General features: G+C 38.4%; 1 protein-coding gene across 2 annotated transcripts in view; it reads right to left on the reverse strand.

Annotated features, from left to right (window-relative positions):
- Positions 1 to 4,930: 4,930 nt before the first annotated feature.
- ITGA1 (integrin subunit alpha 1) overlaps positions 4,931 to 19,424 on the reverse strand; it is a 73,726-nt gene continuing 59,232 nt past the window's right edge. For both annotated transcript variants that reach the window (XM_030968280.1, XM_030968279.1), the window contains 9 exons: positions 18,555 to 18,631; positions 17,780 to 17,869; positions 16,642 to 16,744; positions 14,881 to 14,994; positions 13,197 to 13,301; positions 12,036 to 12,140; positions 11,296 to 11,388; positions 9,727 to 9,843; positions 4,931 to 8,975 (listed from right to left, as the gene is read on the reverse strand). In XM_030968280.1, the coding sequence (XP_030824140.1) occupies positions 8,931 to 8,975; positions 9,727 to 9,843; positions 11,296 to 11,388; positions 12,036 to 12,140; positions 13,197 to 13,301; positions 14,881 to 14,994; positions 16,642 to 16,744; positions 17,780 to 17,869; positions 18,555 to 18,631 (849 nt within the window). In that variant the 3' untranslated portion in view covers positions 4,931 to 8,930. The remainder of the gene's footprint in view (positions 8,976 to 9,726; positions 9,844 to 11,295; positions 11,389 to 12,035; positions 12,141 to 13,196; positions 13,302 to 14,880; positions 14,995 to 16,641; positions 16,745 to 17,779; positions 17,870 to 18,554; positions 18,632 to 19,424) is intronic.

A 19,424-nucleotide genomic window follows, 5' to 3' on the forward strand; every position in this document is an offset into this window, starting at 1 on the left:
TGTGAAGAAATACCTCCTGATGTCCAATTTCAACTTCTCCTGGTGCAGCTTGAACTTATATCCTCTCACCCTCTCACTGCTTGAATGGCAGAAGAGATTGACGCCCATCCGGCCACAACCTCCTTGCAGGGAGTGATAAGGTCACCCCTGAGCCTCCTTTTCTCCAGGATAAACACCCCCAGCTCCCTCAGCTGCTCCTCACAGCACTTGTGCTCCAGACCCTGCCCCAGCTCCATTGCCCTTCTCTGGACTCTCTGCAGCCCCTCAGTGCCTTTCCTGCAGTGAGGGCCCAGAGCTGGACACAGCACTGGAGGTGTGGCCTCAGCAGTGCCCAGCACAGGGGGACAATCCCTGCCCTGGCCCTGCTGGCCACACCATTGCTGATCCAGGCCAGGATGCCATTGGCCCTCTTGGCCCCCTGGGCACAGCCTGGCTCATGTTCAGCTGCTGTCACCAGCACCCCCAGGTCCTTTCCAGCCACTCTGCCCCAGCCTGTGGCGCTGCCTGGGGCTGTTGTGACCCAAGGGCAGGACCTGGCACTGGGCCTTGTTGAACCTCACACCACTGGCCTTGGCCCATGATCCAGCCTGTCCAGATCCCTCTGCAGAGCCTTCCTGCCCTCCAGCAGATCATCATTTCTGCCCAACTTGGTATAGACTCGGGATTTAGTAAGGGTATATTCAGTCTCCTCATCCAAATCTTTAAGATATTGAACAGGATAATAAACATATTGAACAGAACTGTGCTTAACAATGAGACTTGTGGAAGCCCAAGAATGACTGGGCTTCCCAGCTGGATGCAGCACCTTTCACCACCACTCTCTGGTGGTGAACATCCAGCCAGTTCCTAACCCAGCAAAGAGTGCTCCTGTCCAAGCCATGAGCTGCCAGCTTTTCCAGGGGAATGCTGTAGGAGACAGTGTCAAAGGCTCTTCTCAAGTCCAGGTAGACAATATCAACAGCCTTTCCCTCGTCCATCAGGTGTGTCACCAGGCCATCAAAGGAGATGAGGCAGGGTCTGCCTTTCCTAAACCTGTGGTGGCTGGGTGTTATCCCTCTGATCCCTACAGGCTGTCCTGTAAGTGCCATGTGATCCCACTCAAGATGATCTGTTCCATAACCTTCCCTGGGACCAAGGTCAGGCTGACAAACCTGTAGTTTCACATATCTTCCTCCCAGTCCTTCCTGTGCATGGGAATCACAATGACCAACCTCCAGTCATCTGTGGACGTCCCCAGGTAGCTAGGACTGACAATCAGTGATGAGGAATGTCTTGGCAAACTCTTCTGACAGTTCCCTCAGTACCCTTGGGTGAATTCCACCTGGTCCCATTGGCCTGTGGTTGTCTGAGTGGCACAGCAGGTCACTGACTGCTTCCTCCTGGACTGCAGGGGTCTGTTCTGCTCCCCGTCCTTGTCAAGCAGCTCAGGGGGCCGGTTGCTCTGATGATCACTGGTCTCACAGTTGAAGACTGAAGCAAAGAAGGCATTAAGGACATCAGCCTTTTCCTCATCTTTGGAACAATATTTCCCCCATAGAGTTCAATAAAGAATGGAGTTTTTCCTTCGTCTTCTTTTTGTTATTAATGTTTTTATAATGCATTCCTTACCAGCTTGCAAAAATCTTATTCATTTTCAAAGAAAATTTGTCCTGGGGGGAACCAACAGGCCAGCCCTCAAAAACTGGAATAAAATCTGAAAGTTCTTTGCATGAAGGGCTGGTGGGATGGTCATGGAAGAGAGGCTATGTGCTAAGAGAGGACATGCCCCCTCTGAGGGTTGGTGACATGTGACTGAAATGGTGCCATAAGCGATGTGCAAAGCTGTGCATGTTCTGTAGATTTTATTTTGTCACTACAACTGAGGCTAGTTCTGCTTGATCAATGACCTTGACAAGTAGTCGGGGGCACTCAGTCAGTTTGCAGGTGATGACAGTATGGGTGGGAATGCTGATCTGCTGGAGGGCAGGAAGGCTCTGCAGAGGGATCTGGACAGGCTGGATCATGGGCCAAGGCCAGTGGTGTGAGGTTCAACAAGGCCCAGTGCCAGGTCCTGCCCTTGGGTCACAACAGCCCCAGGCAGCGCCACAGGCTGGGGCAGAGTGGCTGGAAAGGACCTGGGGGTGCTGCTGACAGCAGCTGAACATGAGCCAGGCTGTGCCCAGGTGGCCAAGAAGGCCAATGGCATCCTGGCCTGGATCAGCAATGGTGTGGCCAGCAGGGCCAGGGCAGGGATTGTCCCCCTGTGCTGGGCACTGCTGAGGCCACACCTGCAGTGCTGTGTCCAGCTCTGGGCCCTCACTGCAGGAAAGGCACTGAGGGGCTGCAGAGAGTCCAGAGAAGGGCAATGGAGCTGGGGCAGGGTCTGGAGCACAAGTGCTGTGAGGAGCAGCTGAGGGAGCTGGGGGTGTTTATCCTGGAGAAAAGGAGGCTCAGGGGTGACTTTATCACTCCCTGCAAGGAGGTTGTGGCCAGTTGGGCGTCAATCTCTTCTGCCATTCAAACAGTGAGAGGATGAGAGAACATAAGTTCATGCTTCGCCAGGGGAGATTTAGATTGGAAATCAGGAAGAATTTTTTCACAGAATGGATGGTTAAGCATTAGGATGGGCTACCCAGGGAGATGGTAGAATCACTATCCCTGGTGGTGTTCAAGAAATGACTGGACATGGCACTTTGTGCTGTGGCTTGCTTGATACTGTATTGTCAAAGGGTGAACTTGATGATTTGGAGGGCTTTTCCAAACTTAATGATTCGATGATTCCATGAACTATGTTGTAGCAGCACATTATGAAGCATATGTTACTCTCTAATATTTGTTGGCTAGGTTCTATAGGCAATTTTTTCAAATGCTGGGAATTCATGACATATAGGAGCCAGGACACTCGGTTAATTTTGGTAGTTGCTCCAAATAAACAGCAAAAAGCAATTTAGTAATTTCTGAGATTCCTAAGATTTTCAAAACCTTCATCACTAGAACTCTTTTTTTTCTGGCTAACAGGATCATTGGAAATTTTACCTGACCCCTAAAGGTTTTGAGATGCAGCAGTGTCTATTCTGGCACAGTGTAAAAATGGCTGAGGCTGGAGTAATAGGCTTCTGTCACTGGGATTTTATGAACTGGCATCCAAGAAAGTGAGATATTAATGGCTATTAGTTTGGACCATGAGAAAAGAAAAATGACAAAGATTTCTTCGTCTGTTCTCTGAAATGATAGAAAGTAATTTACATTTCTCAGACTACGTCTACTGTCACAGAATTGCTGAACTTCAAACACTCTTCAGGGAAAACTGAGGATATCCTCTGTTTTTCATCTTAACGATTTTGATGGAGTGAAAATATGTTGTAATGGAAAATAATATGAAGAAACTTTCACTAGAGAAAGAGATTCTATTCCTTTACCGCAGGAAGAATAACAATACCGTGAACATGCATAAATCTTAAGGACTATAGGTAATTCTGAACTAGATGGGTGAAGATTTGCAGTAAATATTAACTTCCAATATCAAATCAAGCTGAACCATAACCAGGAAGTGTGATTTCACTACCACTGAAAGTGAAAGAGTGGATGAAGGGGATGGACAAAGTGTGCCAAGACAACTGGCTGGCTAGATCTGTAAGCCAATCTACTTTGAATACTTCTGCACCCTATCCCATGTCTTTGAAAATCCCCATGAGATGCAACATTCAGTGAGCCCTTGAGGAATGTCTGTCCTTTCTGAGAATGCTCAGAAACTGAGAAAAGAGGAAGGGCCGAAGGATAAGAGCAAGCAGGGAAAAGCAGTAAGTAGCTCTATTACCCCACTGTGCTAGAGTCAGAATCAAAATCTGCCTCTTAGGTCTTTCACTCACTTTTTTTTTAAACGGAATGAACAAAATCCAATATCTCTGAGGTGTCAGTCTTTCTAACTAAAGCATGATTTCACTGATGATAGTTCATTTTATCTCCCACTTTTTAAAGCAGAATCCAACTATGCTGTCTAAATTGTGGTATCAGCCATTTGTTACTAAAACTTCATCAGCACTTTAATCTTTATGACTCTTTGTTGTTACAGGGCTCAAACCACACCCACTGCATGAAATGATATTATCTCTGAACTGTTAAGTGCTAAGGCCTGCTTCTGATAAACACAATGAATTATAACCCAATTCTGTGAAAATCACACATCACATTACAGTTCTTGCTTTGAAGAAGTGATTCTGGTTATTCATTAATTTCACTGAAAAGTAATTTAGACCAACCAACCAAAACTAGAAATGGACTTTTCCCCCACTGATTTTCATTGAAATGCTCCCATTGGGCAAGGTCCAGCAAACTCTTAATGATCAGATACATACAGAGTAGTTAATTTGGTAAGCACTCCCCCATGACTAGACAGGATGTTGCTGTTAGAGAACTGTGATTCAGCATCAAAGCAGTCTTCGATGAGAGAACAGTTATTGCATATTTTGTAATGTTTTCTAAAAGTTAATAGTGATATAAAAGGCATAATCTTTGTCTTCTAGGAAGTTTTGATACAAACATTTACTAGGTCTAAGGACATTAATGAGAATCATGTATAATTATGCAAGACCATAAACTATTTGGGTTACAGGAATAAGTTGTACAGAGAAATCTCTGGACAGGAAGAATGGTTAGATGAACAAATGAATGTGTCTTTCAACTCTTATTCAGTGTCATGGAAACAACTCTGTGCCAGGAAGTCATATGATCTTCTAAAAAGCTTTCAAACATGGATATAAGCACAAAGTCCATGAACCTAATGACAATGTATTTGTGACAGCTTGACCACATCAAGATTTCCTGGATGTTATGCTGTGTGAGAATGCTTGTTTCTACAATGCCTTTCTATTGACAGGCAAGATGAACAGATGAATCTGTTTTTAGGTGCTGAGATGAGGTAATATTATTCTTACATCAATAACAAGCAAACAAACTACACAGGAGACTTGTTAGACTCTTAATTTCTTTTTTAATCAATAAAGCACATGGAATACTTTTACAGGAAAAAGAAAATGCTGTGCAGAATGTTGTGGTTTTCTTAAAAAGTATGTAAATCCCCGTTTATTCCTGTTAAGTGGTATAGTTAAGAGCAGTAGATTCTGATTATCTTATCTGCTTTTATTTTTGAATGGGTCATTATCTATACAACAGGCAATTGAAGAAATTAACCAATTAGGTTATGTAGAATTCATTAGATGAATATGACCCTAACTCCAGCCTTTTGGTGCCAGGTGAGATGAAAACCCTTGGCTTCAGTTTAGGGTGGATTCCCCTGACTCAAGCTCTGAAGAAGAGGAACACTATGCTCAAAATGATTCAGCACAGGATATGTACTAAAGGGCTCAGGTAAGGGGTCAGGGTATGTGGGTTGTGTCTGCAGTAATGGCTCATAGAAATGACTTAAGAGTGAAACCAGACAAGCAAAGGAACTGCCAACAGAGCACAAGCAGCTGCTCAAGACTGCTCTAATGGAGATGCTGTTTCCTAAGACTTCTAAAATCATGTATGGGATCAGCAACCTCTAGAACAACCTGATATTGAGGCAGGAGTGTGCACAGAATCCCTGCCCTATAGAAAAGTAGCTTGTCCATTTCCAGTAAGTTACCTACTTCAGTGCTGAAGTTCGGAATTGAGCTGGGTGGGCCAGAATCCTTTAGTTGCCTAATCTCTGATTACACATCAAATTTATTATTAATTTTTACACAAATTTGCTTCAATAAAAAATATTTATCTTCATAGTTATTAGAATCACATTACAACTCTAATGTGCCTATTTTTAGGAATAAAACTGGTTACATGCTGTAAAATTAGGTTCTGGTACCTTTAGTGCCTGCCAAATTTAAGTGAGATGTTCCTGATGCTTGCAATATTGCTTTCAGTAGGTTTTTCTGTTGTATATAATGAAAAGCAGTAAAATACTGCTCTTCCAGTGCTGTGTGGAAAGGCTAGTATGGATAAAATTAACAAGTTTACTAATGGCTAAGAATTGTGTAAGAATAATGTGCTATAGTGCTATCCCCTTGACATACTTGTATGTATGTATGTATACTTATCTTTTAAATAGATATTATAATTGAAAACATGATAATAGGACAAATGTGCAAAAAAGAGAATGCATCATGAAAGAGGAAAGCAGTGTGGTTATACAAAGCTTATTACTGTTTTTACAGTGCAAAGAAAGTCTAAAATGAAACACTGATCTTAAACATACTCTACATTGATAAATAGTATTGATTTATTTTTGCATAGTCTTCATCTAGGGAAATAGACTGTTCTTTTGACTTATATGTTTTTCAGTTAGGCTCATGCTTTAAAATAAGATATGAAATGTCATGGGAAAAATGAAAAACTCTGGTTAACAGCTTATCATAACTAAATAGTGAAAGACTTAAAAGTATGCTGCCTAAGAATTACGTGTGTCTTACACAACTTGTGAGTAATTTTATGAACCCAGGAAAAATGACCTCATTGTTAACAAACTGAATGAATAATAATAAATACAAGTATTTCCTCATCTACCATAGATTTCCTACGTGTGCATAGGTGAGTCACAATTCCTTCAAAATTCTGTTCCTTTACAAACGTATTAGAGCTTAACAACACTGCTATCTATGCCTTTCCAGAGATACTGTGAGAAAAAAAAATACAATTCCAACATGTTCAAACGCTATGGTGACAAGTGCTATTTAATTCTTTCAAACAAATGGGCAAAATAATACATTTTCCTAAAGTAAAACCTACATCTTACTTGGAACTGAAATCACTGCTGTATTAATTTATCTTCACAGTTCAACGAATAGATTTTTGGTTTCTTTCACAATGAATGAAGCAGGGTTTCTACTACAATTCCTCTCTGTCACATTTTTGCTTCCATTCATGTGTTCTGTGCTCAGAGCCCCTTCAGGCAGGGGGCCCTTCCAGCTGTCCAGATGAGCACAGCAGCCACATCCCACTGCCTCAGCAGATCTCCCAGGCTCTGCAAAGCACAACCACCCACAGTGTTCCCACGGAGGGCTCTGCCCTCTTCTCTGACTCATTCTGCTACCTTCAGCAGACTGCTGCTATGAAATAACCACCTTTCCCACAGACACCAGGAGAAACTGCCAACGCTTTCAAACTCAGTCCTACTTGTTGCATTCACATAAGCCAGCCTTTCCCAATAGCCACTTTCTCTAACTTAGGAACTAAATAAAAGGTACTGAAGAGGGACAGCACCTTTCAAGCAATGAAACACCTTCTGGCACACTTTGAGAGTTTTACTGGTCAGCATGTTTACCCCAATCTATATTCTCTTCTTGAAAAATAAGTGTTTATAATTTTTTTTACTCTTTTTAAAGCTATTACTATAAAGACAGTGATAAGCAAAAACCTTTTGGAAAACTGCTTTTTAAAATTTTTTTTTCCTCAGTGCTAGTTGTCCCAAGAGGAGGAACAAATTTTCCTGGCTTCCTAGGCAAGGCAAATCTTTTCTGCCAGCAAGTATGTCTTACAGAACTTAGAACACCTCCTCAGCATTTTCTGATCTACTGGCAATCAATACTGAGTCATGCTGAGGCAGCATCACACTTTGCCAGCATGCATCCTTTTTCTCCTGTTAATTTCATGTGGCTCCAAGAAACACAGGAAGTGCTCAAGGTCATGGCACAGCCATGAGCCTCAAGGGGAGATCCTCATGGGAGGAAGACAAGTGCATGAAAGAAAGGAAGAAACTGAATGATCTAAATAGAAAGAAAAAATTTCTTAAAGAAACCTTTTGCTATCTACATTTCAGTGTATTCTCATATAAACTTTTAATCTTTGACACAAAATAAACATCATTTTTAAGTGCTTATTTAGTATGCAAATTCTTCATCACTTCTTAAATTCCTAAGTAATAAAGATGAGCTGTGACTTATAATACTAGAAGAAGCTTGCCAGTGCTGAATTTCCTATCTGTGCTCTTTTGATAATTTTCATTTTGTACACTTTAAATTCATTGGATTAAATAGCTACACAAGAAATTTACAGTGACAGTTTATGAAGCACCCTGCTGGCTACTCCAAGATATACAGCAAGAGTCAAACTTTCACGGTGCCTCTAAACATTTTCTGCATAAATATGGACATTTCAATTTGCAGATAAAATTATGCCCTGCTTATTTGAGTACAGTGTGCAATCAGATGGGCTTAAATGATTTGCGCATTTTTAGGCCTGCCAAAAATATATTTCAAGTTTAAACAGTTATGTGGTTTAATGGATCAACCCTTTATGGTCCTTGACCATAAAAGTCTCTTTCTTGGAGTATCCTTCGTTCAGCTGGACTTGCTAAAATGAGCAGAAAGAGAAATCCACGGTATTTCAGTAATTTTCACCCAATATTCTGGAGGTGTTTCTGTCTTCTGAGTTGCCATTGCATCAGCTATCACAGAGTATTTGGTGCATTCTCAAAGTTTACATGTTCTGCCTTGTGAATTGAGAATCTGCTTCCACAGAACCAACATTAGGAGGGAATTTTGAAAATTATGCATTTTCCTTTTGAAAATCATAAGGTGATTAAAAAAACTGGGATTGCTACATACAAGCTGAGCTGCTGTGTAATTTGGAATGAAAAATGATTCAACAAACATAGGTATATAAAAATATGATTACAAACTTTCTGTATTCAAAAATGTTAGAATCTTTCAACTCAGTTATTCTCCAAAAATAAGCAATGCTTAAAGGTATGTTCTTGAAGATCATAAAATGCTGCAAGGTTGTTAATTCTTTTTTTGCATAATTTCTTTGCATGTGTGCTTGATTTTCTTCTTGTTTTTCTGTTTCTTGGTTTTTTTCATGCACCAGCATTTGGAAAGCGTTGTAACCACTGCATATAAGTTCATAATTTTACAGTAACATTTTGGAGGCAGACCTGAGCAAAAATTTCTCTGTTTTTTTAATTTTCTTTTTTTTTTTTATTTCTCCATTTTCTTCTTTAATGGCCTTTTGAAAAATCCAGCCTGCAAAAAGGAAAAAAAGTTACTAAGAACTGCTCAAAGCATATAAACCATACTGGTTACATTCATGTGTTGGTTCTTACTACTGTTTTAATACTTGCACTGCTAAAAAATGTTAATGAATATTTTATCACATCACTGTTTTTCCTGGAATAGGAAAACTAAGTACAGTTAATATATATAGAGTGCTGAATCATTGCTTTGCTCATATATTGTCAAGGATTAAAGTGCTTAATAGTAATATTTGTTAATCAGTTGAATAAATAATATTTTATTTTATAATTTAAAAATTTTCAAGAGATTATGCATGTTGAAATTTTTAAGCTGTAACCTTCTAACTTAATAGTTTATGAACAAAATATTTAGCCTGGAGAAGAGTGCCCACTTGTGGCAAGACTTACACCACAGGGCCTAGCATCTCTTGCACAACAGAAAAAAACCTAGTTGACAAAGGTCACAGCAAAAGCTGATAGAAAAATTCTTTAATAAACCCTTACTCATGCTAAAATATATTCCTATTTTTCTTTCCCTAGCATAATGGCAATATAGGTTTCAATCAGGAAGTACCACTCACTCCACATCAGAAAAAATGCAGTGTAATTAGTTATTTTGTAATTTTTTCAAGATTTCACACTACTACTTTATCTACAACTAGATACAATTATTGTCTGTGAGGTTCTAGTTATGAGAAAGAAATGAGGGAGAATTTGAGCATGTTTGTTTAGGCTCCTGAAGACAAGGACGTGCAGCTTACCTTCCACAGAGCAAATATAAGCAGTGCGAGAATCAAGAGTCCGGCGAAGATACTCAGGAGGATAACCCATAAGGGGACTGTACCCGGTGGGTGTTCTTTGGAAATCTTGATCATGGTCTGCAAAGTGTTCAGAACATAAGCAATAAATAATGTGTCCTTCCAAAATATCAAAACAGCAGCAGTGATTAATCCGTATACAGTTATTTCCCAGGGCACCACTTCATTTTACCAAGAGGAATTAGTAGGAGGGAATTAAGAAAATAATCTGAAGCATGAAAGGCTGGAGATTATTTACACAATACTTTGCACTTTTGTAAGTGGATTCATTTATGAGAGTGGCACCGCTACAAGTCAGTGATCATTGTCCTAAAGGACACAGGACGGAAATCATGAGCAGTAGAAGAATAAGCTAATGAATTTCTTCAGTACACTCTTCCTCACTCAGTGCCAGCCCCCCTGAAAGACGGAGGTAAGCACAAGTGTAAAAGCCTGTGTAGAAACTTACTTGATTTTAAACATGGCATATCTGGTGTAAACCCAACAGAAACAAGTAATATTCACTTTTTAATAAATGTGACCATGCAGGAGTTTGAGTTGACTAAAGAATTTATTAGAGACCAACTTTATAGTTAAAAAGAGCATTGAAGAACTGAACACTCAGCATGAAATTATGTCTCTAAAAAGTTAATTCTGAAATTCCTTGGCTCATGATCTGCAAGCCTCTCAGCTGTGTTTTTACTCCTGAACTGAATTTTAATCTGTCACTTAAAAGAAATTTCTAGATACAAAACCAGCTAAAAATGGACCACTGATTTTTGCATTTTCAAAAATATTTTGTGCAAGATGTATTTCATATTGAATATTACTTTTCTAAATTTTGGAATATTAACAATAAAAACTCATAATAAGATTTCTGCTTAAAAAAATGGACGCTGTAGTAAATAAGCTTCTCCATGTACAAGTTATCACAAAAGACCAATGTTTAAACACTATAAATGCTTGGAGTTGAGAGTAGTAAAGGGATGACTAATACCTGTAACAAAATTGTAGACATTTCTCTTTATATCTGATGCCACTATTATCATGTTATATATTTCCTTATCTACAAAAATCATAATGAACTTCTGAAAAATAAAAAATCCTGTTTCAAATGTATATCTTGGGTAACAAAGTAGAAGGAAAGAATAAATAAGGAAATAGTAAAGAAAATGCCAAGTATGATCAATTTGAATTGATTCAGAACAATTTTCAAATAGTATTGATTCCTTAAAAGAATTTAAATTATATTTTTAATTTATATAGCTGCAGGAAGTATTTATATTATAGCAAGCAAAGAAAATTCATATAGTACTTATCCTTACCTAACTACACTGGAGGGTACTGAGCTTTTGGTGTTATTTTCTGACTAATTCTGACATTTCCACTGTAATATGCAAATCACTTCTTTTTAGAGTAGGATAATTCATTACTAAAGGTAACAATCAGTTCATTAGTAATGGATAAAAATGAATGATTCCATAGCACAACAAGTTCTATGAAGAACAAATATGTCAATGATCACATTCTTACCTCCAGTTTTTGATGGTCATTTCTCAAAATCAGTGATGAGTTCTCACTCCTAAGTAATGCTTTCACAACAAGAGTTAAGCTGTGAATACTGGCCTGAAAGAAGAGAGTAGTTGCTATGGTTTACAGATAGGTATTTTTAGTAAAAAGCTTTGTAGCAATGAGAGGGGTGAAGGAAAACTTAATGCTTTGGGGGATGCTGAAAAACATGAAAGTCAGTGAAAATGCTCATGTATGTCACCTCCAGCACACATTATTGCTTGCAAGACAGCAATACTGCTTTGAAAGGGTAGATAGCAGAGATTTCAAAAGAATATTAATTAATTCTGGAATACTAATGTCTCTCTTCTGTTTTTTTTAATAAAAAAAAATTCTTTCTAGAGTTGAGAAATCTTCACAGATTAAGACTTACTTAAAAAATATGTGCTCCTTCTCATATCTGCTGGATTAGACTTTGTGGGTGCATAAGTAGCTATTAGAAAAGGACCATCAATACAGAGTAAGTAAGGGGTGCCCTCTCACCAAGATTTTAAACTCCTGCTAAGTTGTAAGTACTTACTTTAGGGATAAGAAAGTGCATGTGACCCAGTTTTAAGGAAATTTTAAAATAGCAAAAAAAACTACTTCAAATACTAGAGGAGACATTTAAGAAATTGAAAGACACAATTTTAATAGACATTAGAAACATTGGCTTAAGTTTCTCAAACTCAAAAGTTTTCTGAATACAAACAGGATTTACTTACTTTTATGATGGTAGGTTTCCATACTCTCAAAGAAACATTCACGTGATATATGTCAGATGGGACCAGGGCACAATTAATAGAAGCACAGCTGTATGTATCACAGTCCTGTTTAAAAGGGACCAGCATGAGGAAATAGGAAGAGACTTTTCACATCATAAAAATGAAGCCATGTAAACAACTATATATACAGATCACTTGCTATGACACCAGTATTAATTACTGTAACTTTTTATGTAAAAGTGACACTGCATTATATAAAATGGGTTGAGATATTCGTGCTGTGCTAGAATAGACTCAATTTTTTGCAGGCTGGCAAACCCTGAGGAATCTCTGTCGCTGCAGCTATGGAGCAAAAGTCATCACTGAACTCCTAAGGGAGGCACAGTTTGTAAAAGCAAGTGTTTTTCTACCAACACAGCTATGGCTCTTCTGAAGTGTTTTTCAAATCTTGGGACACCTGAATCTCTCAAGCAGGGAAATATGTGTGTGTGAAAATTTCAGTAGCTTTACTTCCTAGCCAGAAGTACAGCAGGATTACATTATAAATAGTTGGAAACTGTCACTTAGCCCAGACTTTTTCACCTCTGTGAAGGACAATGATAAGCATGGCAAGATACTCTTCCCATGGTTTCATTTGCACCAGAAATTCCACTTGCACCTCTGCGCTGAGGACACCTTCCCCCTGACCTGCTAACATAACTACAGCATCAAAATCCCTTGTAGCTCTTTATTCTAAATGAGAAGGGTTAGTCCTTTCCAAATGGAATCATCAATTACAGTTGCATGGAAAACCTACCCAGTCTACTTGGTGTCTAATGGAGCTGAAAGGGACATAAGAAGCATTTAAAATATTACTATTTAGTAGTTAAAATGGGAAAATAGACAGTAATGATTTATTCAGCTGTCAAATGTGCTACGGCTATTTACATATTTTTTAAATTAAACCCCAAACTATCTAAATTTAGTTCCATATTGAGTTTTGCAGCCAAATAAAAAACATGCTCTAGTTGACATAGAAGAGGTTTTCTAAGTTATTAAAACAAAGTAAGTTTCCAAATTATACCGTTTCAGAGCAGTTTTTACACCTCTTTTTCAGAAGTACTCAGCTCCAAGATCTGGATTAATGTCTGCAGTGAATATATATACTATGAATAGGCTTACCATAATTGTATCCCTTGTAGGTTCTTTTATTTTTGACAGCACAAATGGTTTCCCAGTGCCAATCTTTAAGGGATCTACAGGGTAACTGCTTTGGCAGATGGCATTCTGTAAGCATAAATACAAATAATATTCCTATTGTCTGGATATGCAACCTATTACAAAAAATTATCTGGAAACAAGTCAACATTGATAATATTTAATATTTAATAACATTTATAATGTTTACTAGCCACTAAAATAAAATTGCATATTGCAAGAGTGCAGAATAGGAAATTCAGATGTCTATGTATTGAAGTATTATTATCCAAACAGCACATGAAATATTTATGAGATAATTTAACCTAAACTCTATGCAGCTACTCAAACATCTGTACAAGCAAACAAGAGCTTCCTGCAAGATGACCATTATGTGAACCAGCAAGAGATGGCTATTAAATGAGCTAAACAGCTTTTGCATGAGAATGGCCTAGCAAGCAGACAGGCAGGTTAAGTGCAGGATGCAGAATCCTCACTGGCAATATCCAGGGAGGAGGAGTGGATTCTGGAGCACTGAGGGATCTCTGGGACTGCTTCACAGGTAGCTAGGAAAGCCTTTGGTGTCTTCAGTGTGGGGGAATGGACTTTTTTTCAGTGAGGTCATTGACTTTCACACTGCTAGCATGAAAAGGATACAAATCCTCTGTAATGCACTTTGTCACTCTACTATCACTAGGTGTAGCTAGCAGGACACGAAATTTGTCTTAGAAAAAACAAGACTTACTGAATTTATGTGCAAATGTGTCAAATGGGGTGATTGACTAGGAATGACAATAATGGGGAAAGGGAATCAAAAACAGACACAACTTCTTTTGTATTCCAAATATGGGTGGTTTTTTGCTCATTTGATATTTTTGTTTTAAAGTGAATCTCATTCATATATTTTGGTTTATTTTTCAGTTGGGCAACACTGGAAAACTAAGTGAAATTATTAGCAGGGACGTTCATGCGTATATGTCTCTGAGTGAAAGAAAAAAAAAGGTTTAGGTCACTACTTAGTGAAAGCTGGGTTTTTCAGCCATGTAGTCATTGATACAGCTCTAGCTGTAGTACCTACAGCTCTAGGATAATGGAATTTGTTGGAATTATGATCTCTGCCAGTTGTACTGGAGGACTGAAATGGAAAAACTCAAGTGAGGGCTGCAGTGAAGAGCATTTGAAACATATGACCTACCATCGCCTTCAAGAAGACTCAGTGCCCCAGAGAAGGAAGAAGTCAGAAGAGGACTGCTAGTGCTGGAGAGCAGACATGCATGAAAGTTAATTTCAGTTCCCAAAAGAAGAGAAGTGACAGAAGGTTGGGCTTTAGATGGACCCAGCAGGATTCGAGCATTTGCAATAAGCACTTCTGACAGTGAAGAGAATATGAGGCTCACATTTGAGTCTGGACATCTTAGCACTTGCAATATAACAAACTAGCCTTGTGACAGTGCAGTTATTCTTCAACACCATTTTAAATCTGCTTGTTTCCTTTTATGAAAATTTGTCCCTCTGTCTTCTTATGCACCTCTGCACATACTTTTAAAACAACAGTAACTTGTTATTTAGACTAAAAGCAATGCATAATCCCAAATGTCTGCAATTTGCAGTTCCTTAAACATAAATTTCAAATTTAAATTGATCATACAAATAGAAATTCCTATCTTACCTGGGAATGTGACAATCCAGTAAGGTAGAGAAGAGTGTTTTTGGCAGCTGTTACATTGGGATATAAGATCTGCAGTGTGAGGTTTGGCATTGGAAAGTGTTCACCTTTTTCAACCTATAAAAAAAGAAAAATGTTTTGATAGTACTTTCCTCATTTTGTTGGAATTTGCTTGTGAGTTCTTTTCCTTTCCTGTGTTTTTATTTTCTTCTGTTCATTTTTACATTTCCACAGTTGGTTATGCAAGAAGTGCTTTATATGGGAGAGAAGCCACTGTATTAGTGGTGGCTCCTGCTGGTTCTGTAAGCAGCAGCTCTTTCTGGAAAGACCTGCTGTGGTTGAGGACTGGGTAACCACCTAGGTGGAATTGCTGGCAGGGGAATTGGTGATATCATCTCTGAAGCGGACAAACTTAAATAAATGCTCAAGAACCTTTTAAACTTTTTCCCTCCTGGCTACTTATTTGTGATTAGCTGCTTGCAAAGAGGAGTTTTATTTTACAAGATCATAAATGGTATGCTCTGCAATCCAGCAGCTTTTTGACTCAGAAAACATAGATTGGCAAATTAGATGAATAATGCTTTAGACATCCACAGCAGACAAAGAGAAAAGATAGGTGGGAAAAACGCTATAGTGGCTTAAAAGAATAGGGAAAAACCCTTTGTCATTGCTATTTAGTGAGAACAGGAATTTTATCATATCCCATTTTTTACATATGAAAATTGATTTAGAGACTTTTATGCTTCTATATGGGACCCTTGATCAGTTTTGGATTTGACACTGTGAAACAGGATGCTCTCAAGATAACAAAATTCGGTTTTGCTGCAACTTTATGTTGGACTTTTTGTCACAGAATTATAGCATTGTGGACTGATCTAGGTTGGAACAGACCTTAAAGATCATCTAAAGTTCCAAGCCCCTGCCATGGGTAGGGACACCTTCCTTCCACTAGAAGATGTTGCTCAAATCTGGCCTTGAACACTTCCAGGGGTGGGACACCCACAACTTCTCCAGTGCCTCACCCCATAATATCCAATCTAAACATACCTCCCTTTCAGTTAAAAGCCATTCCCTCTTGTCCTATAATTACCTGTCCTTGTCAAAACTGCTTCTCCTGCTCTCTTGAAGCCTCCCATTAGGTACTGGAAGGCCCCAGGGAGGTCTCCACAGAGGCTTCTCTTCTACAAGATGAATAGCCCTGACTGTTCCAGACTGTCCTCACAGGACTGGTGCTCCAGCCCTGTGATCGTCTTTAAGGCCCTCCTCTGGACCCACTTCAGAAGGTCCATGTCCTTACAAGGGAGTTCTAGAGCTGGATGTAGTCGTCCAGCAGGGATCTCACAAGAGCAGAGTCCATTGGATATCTTTCCCATGCGATTTTACCTTTCAGTATCCATTCAACCAGGATGACCACATTCTCGGAGCATGGCATTTACCTATTATAAACCTGACAGGATTTTGGAAATGGCTGCTCTAACCTGCAGCAGGGTAGCCTCCAAGTTCTCATTTGCCTGGGCATGCTCTCTTTTTCCAGCTGAGGATATAGGTTCTAAAACCCACCAGAACTAATCTGCAGGAGGCAGACCACCTGAGACCTTCTAAGTCACTGTGTTCCAAAAGAAGGAAGGAAAAAAAGGGTTTTAAGCACAAAATATGCATGTAGAGGGTTTAACGTATTGTATACCTGCTATTTAAGTAATTCAAACCAAATGGAAAAAAAAATTTAAACAGTACCTATGTCATACATTTTTAATTGTTTCTTACCCTATAATGGAGAGTAACTTCATCCCCAATCTGCTCTGTTGTGTTAATAGCTGTGGGAACAGTATCATTTGCTGCAATTATAACATGGTGCTCTTTGAAAACACTGTGGGTTAAAAAAACACGCAAAAAAGTTAACACATAAACTTCATAAAAACCCCTAGGGGTCAATAATATAGGTATTTTTATTATTTCATGAATTTTAGGACTGATCTTGCAATTTAGAGTGCACTGCTGCATCCACTGAAATTCAACTGCTCTGCTCTCTGAATAGGGCCCACTTTTTGCCATGTACATTTAGAATGCTTTGTTCAGATATAACTACGAAAAAAGAAAATACTATTCCCAAAATTAATATATTAGGGTCTGATTTTGCTGTCCTTATTCTAGGTGTGCAGTCCCTTACCCTGGGCATTGACATGTGAAACAGGCAGTATCCTGTAAAAGACAGAATCAAGCAAAACCAGAACAAAGCCAGCATATTCTAAATTCAGCCTTGTTCCCTATAGGAGAAACAAAGTCTGGAAATACATGCAAAATAAATTTGGCTTAATTATTTACATCTGCACACCACAAAATGTTGTTATCCAATAATATACAGAATGCTTTTCACGGATGGAATCTAACTGAATTCTGTCTGTTTCTGAAAACAAAATATACTACAAGACCTGCATTAAACTATATGTCTGAACTTAAAAAACCCAAGAACCTAAAATGAAGGCTAATTTTTGAAGATGGAAATCAAACACCACATCATGCAATACTGTAGTAATACAAATCCATGGCCATCAGGAAGCTGGAAGTATTTGCTTTCTTATGTTATGCTTTCTTATGCTTCCTTCATTCCTGAAATGCCTTTGAATGAATATAGCAAAGTACAGGAACCAAGCAAAACCTGCTGTTGTACTTGCAAACTGTGGACCAAATTTAAATGGATAAAATGGAATTTCATCAAGTTAGGGACAGTAACTGCTCCACTATTTCATGACTTATCTTTTCAGAGAAGCCCGTGCTTCTGCTTTATGAGCTTTGAAGCTGTTGTCTGTAGATACTGAGCACATCAAAATCAAAACAGCACTATGTTCTTTGAATACCTGCAATTTACTATGCCAGGAAGTAAAGTTCAGAGAAGTGTCAATACCTTACAAATATTAATCCTACTTCATATTTTACTGGAATTGTGACGTGTCCTCTGTTGTCACTCAGAGTCTCAGGTGGTTCTTCACTGTCACTGAAACAAAACAAAATACATCACTCAGATCAGACTGCTGGGTGGAAAGGGATCTTAGAAAACGAAATACCTACAGCTCTGGGTATGAAAGCATACTACGCATTTCCAGTTAAGTGCCATCTTCTAAAAATAAATTAAAAATACCTTTTCCAAGAACTAATTATCTAAGTCCTGCACCACCCCAGCTCACAGATGCATCTTTGTTCAAATTACAGATGGCAGGTGACTGAATGAAAACAGATCAATTAAAAGCCACACCATCCCTGGGTTTTGTAGGGACAGCAAACACTGAGGGCAAGCGCATTCCTTTACCCTATCAGGGACAACTTCTGCAATGCTCTTACTCTAAGGAGGCCAAGCTTTTTGTTAATTGTGATTCATGCTAAAGTATGCAGTAATTCTCTAGGAGAATAACCTTTGCTGAAGGTGAAATAACTGGAAATTATGACTCACTTGTAACTCTAAGGCTGTAGAGAGTACCAACTATTTATTTAGTCCACTTAATCCACTTCTGGACTGAATACATCCGTAAGGGTGCCAGCTCTACAGAAAATTTAACTGTAGCTTTACAGAAAATTTAACTGTTTGTGAGTGAGTTCAGAAGCCACTTGTGTTTTACTATGGAACCCAAAACTGTGGAGCTTTCAAAAAAAAAACAAACCAGAAGGCAGAGACTGCAACTAACCTTGTTGCATATACATGAATAGTAGCATTTTCCAGGAGATAGGATGCGTTGAATTGGAAGGATATTTTGAAGGAAATCTGTGTAGAAAAATACATTACACATTTTGAAAGGAAAAAAAAGCCCACCCTAACAGGCATTGATATAATGAAAAAATGTATCAACTTTTGATTTTATCTAAGGAATCCTTATTAATATTTTAGCAGCTTTCTATGAATCTGAATGAATACACTATTTGGAATTTGCCCCAACCAAGAAGGAAGTCCAGTAGTTTTCACTTATTAAACAGAAGCCTCAAATTTTCACAAGCCTCAAGAATAAAATTATGTAGTATATTAGAAACACATGGCTAAATAATTCTTAACTGAAAGCAATTGGTCTTACAAGCAATTTATCAAAATCTCTTTTTTCCTTCTAATGAGAAGGGAAAAAAGCTTCAAAGCCTGGCTATTGCAGTGGAGATGAGCTGCCTGTAGAAAGCTGCTGGATTATCACTTAATATACAGTAGAACCCCTAGGATGCCAAAATAAAAGTTTACAATGTAAAAAAAGGAGAGATCACTAGGTATAAAAAAAATCTCATTGTTATTATAATCAGGACAAATCTATCACACTTGGAATTACAAAAAATTTAGGAACACTGTCCTAAATAGTCTTCCTCATATCTGACACTTTAAGTGTAATTTTATAAGAAGCAAAAGTTTTCTTATTTGTACTATATGGAATTTTCAGCTCAGATTTTCATCTTTCCTTTTATGTGTACAAATATTTATTTGTATTTAGAAAGTGATCCACAGGAAGTTGTCCTATATATAATATTTAAAACAAAATGCAGCTTCAGAAAACAATATAAAAAGGGATGAAAAGAATATA

The sequence above is a fragment of the Camarhynchus parvulus genome, chromosome Z, assembly GCF_901933205.1.
Source record: "Camarhynchus parvulus chromosome Z, STF_HiC, whole genome shotgun sequence".
Taxonomy (NCBI): Eukaryota; Metazoa; Chordata; class Aves; order Passeriformes; family Thraupidae; genus Camarhynchus; species Camarhynchus parvulus.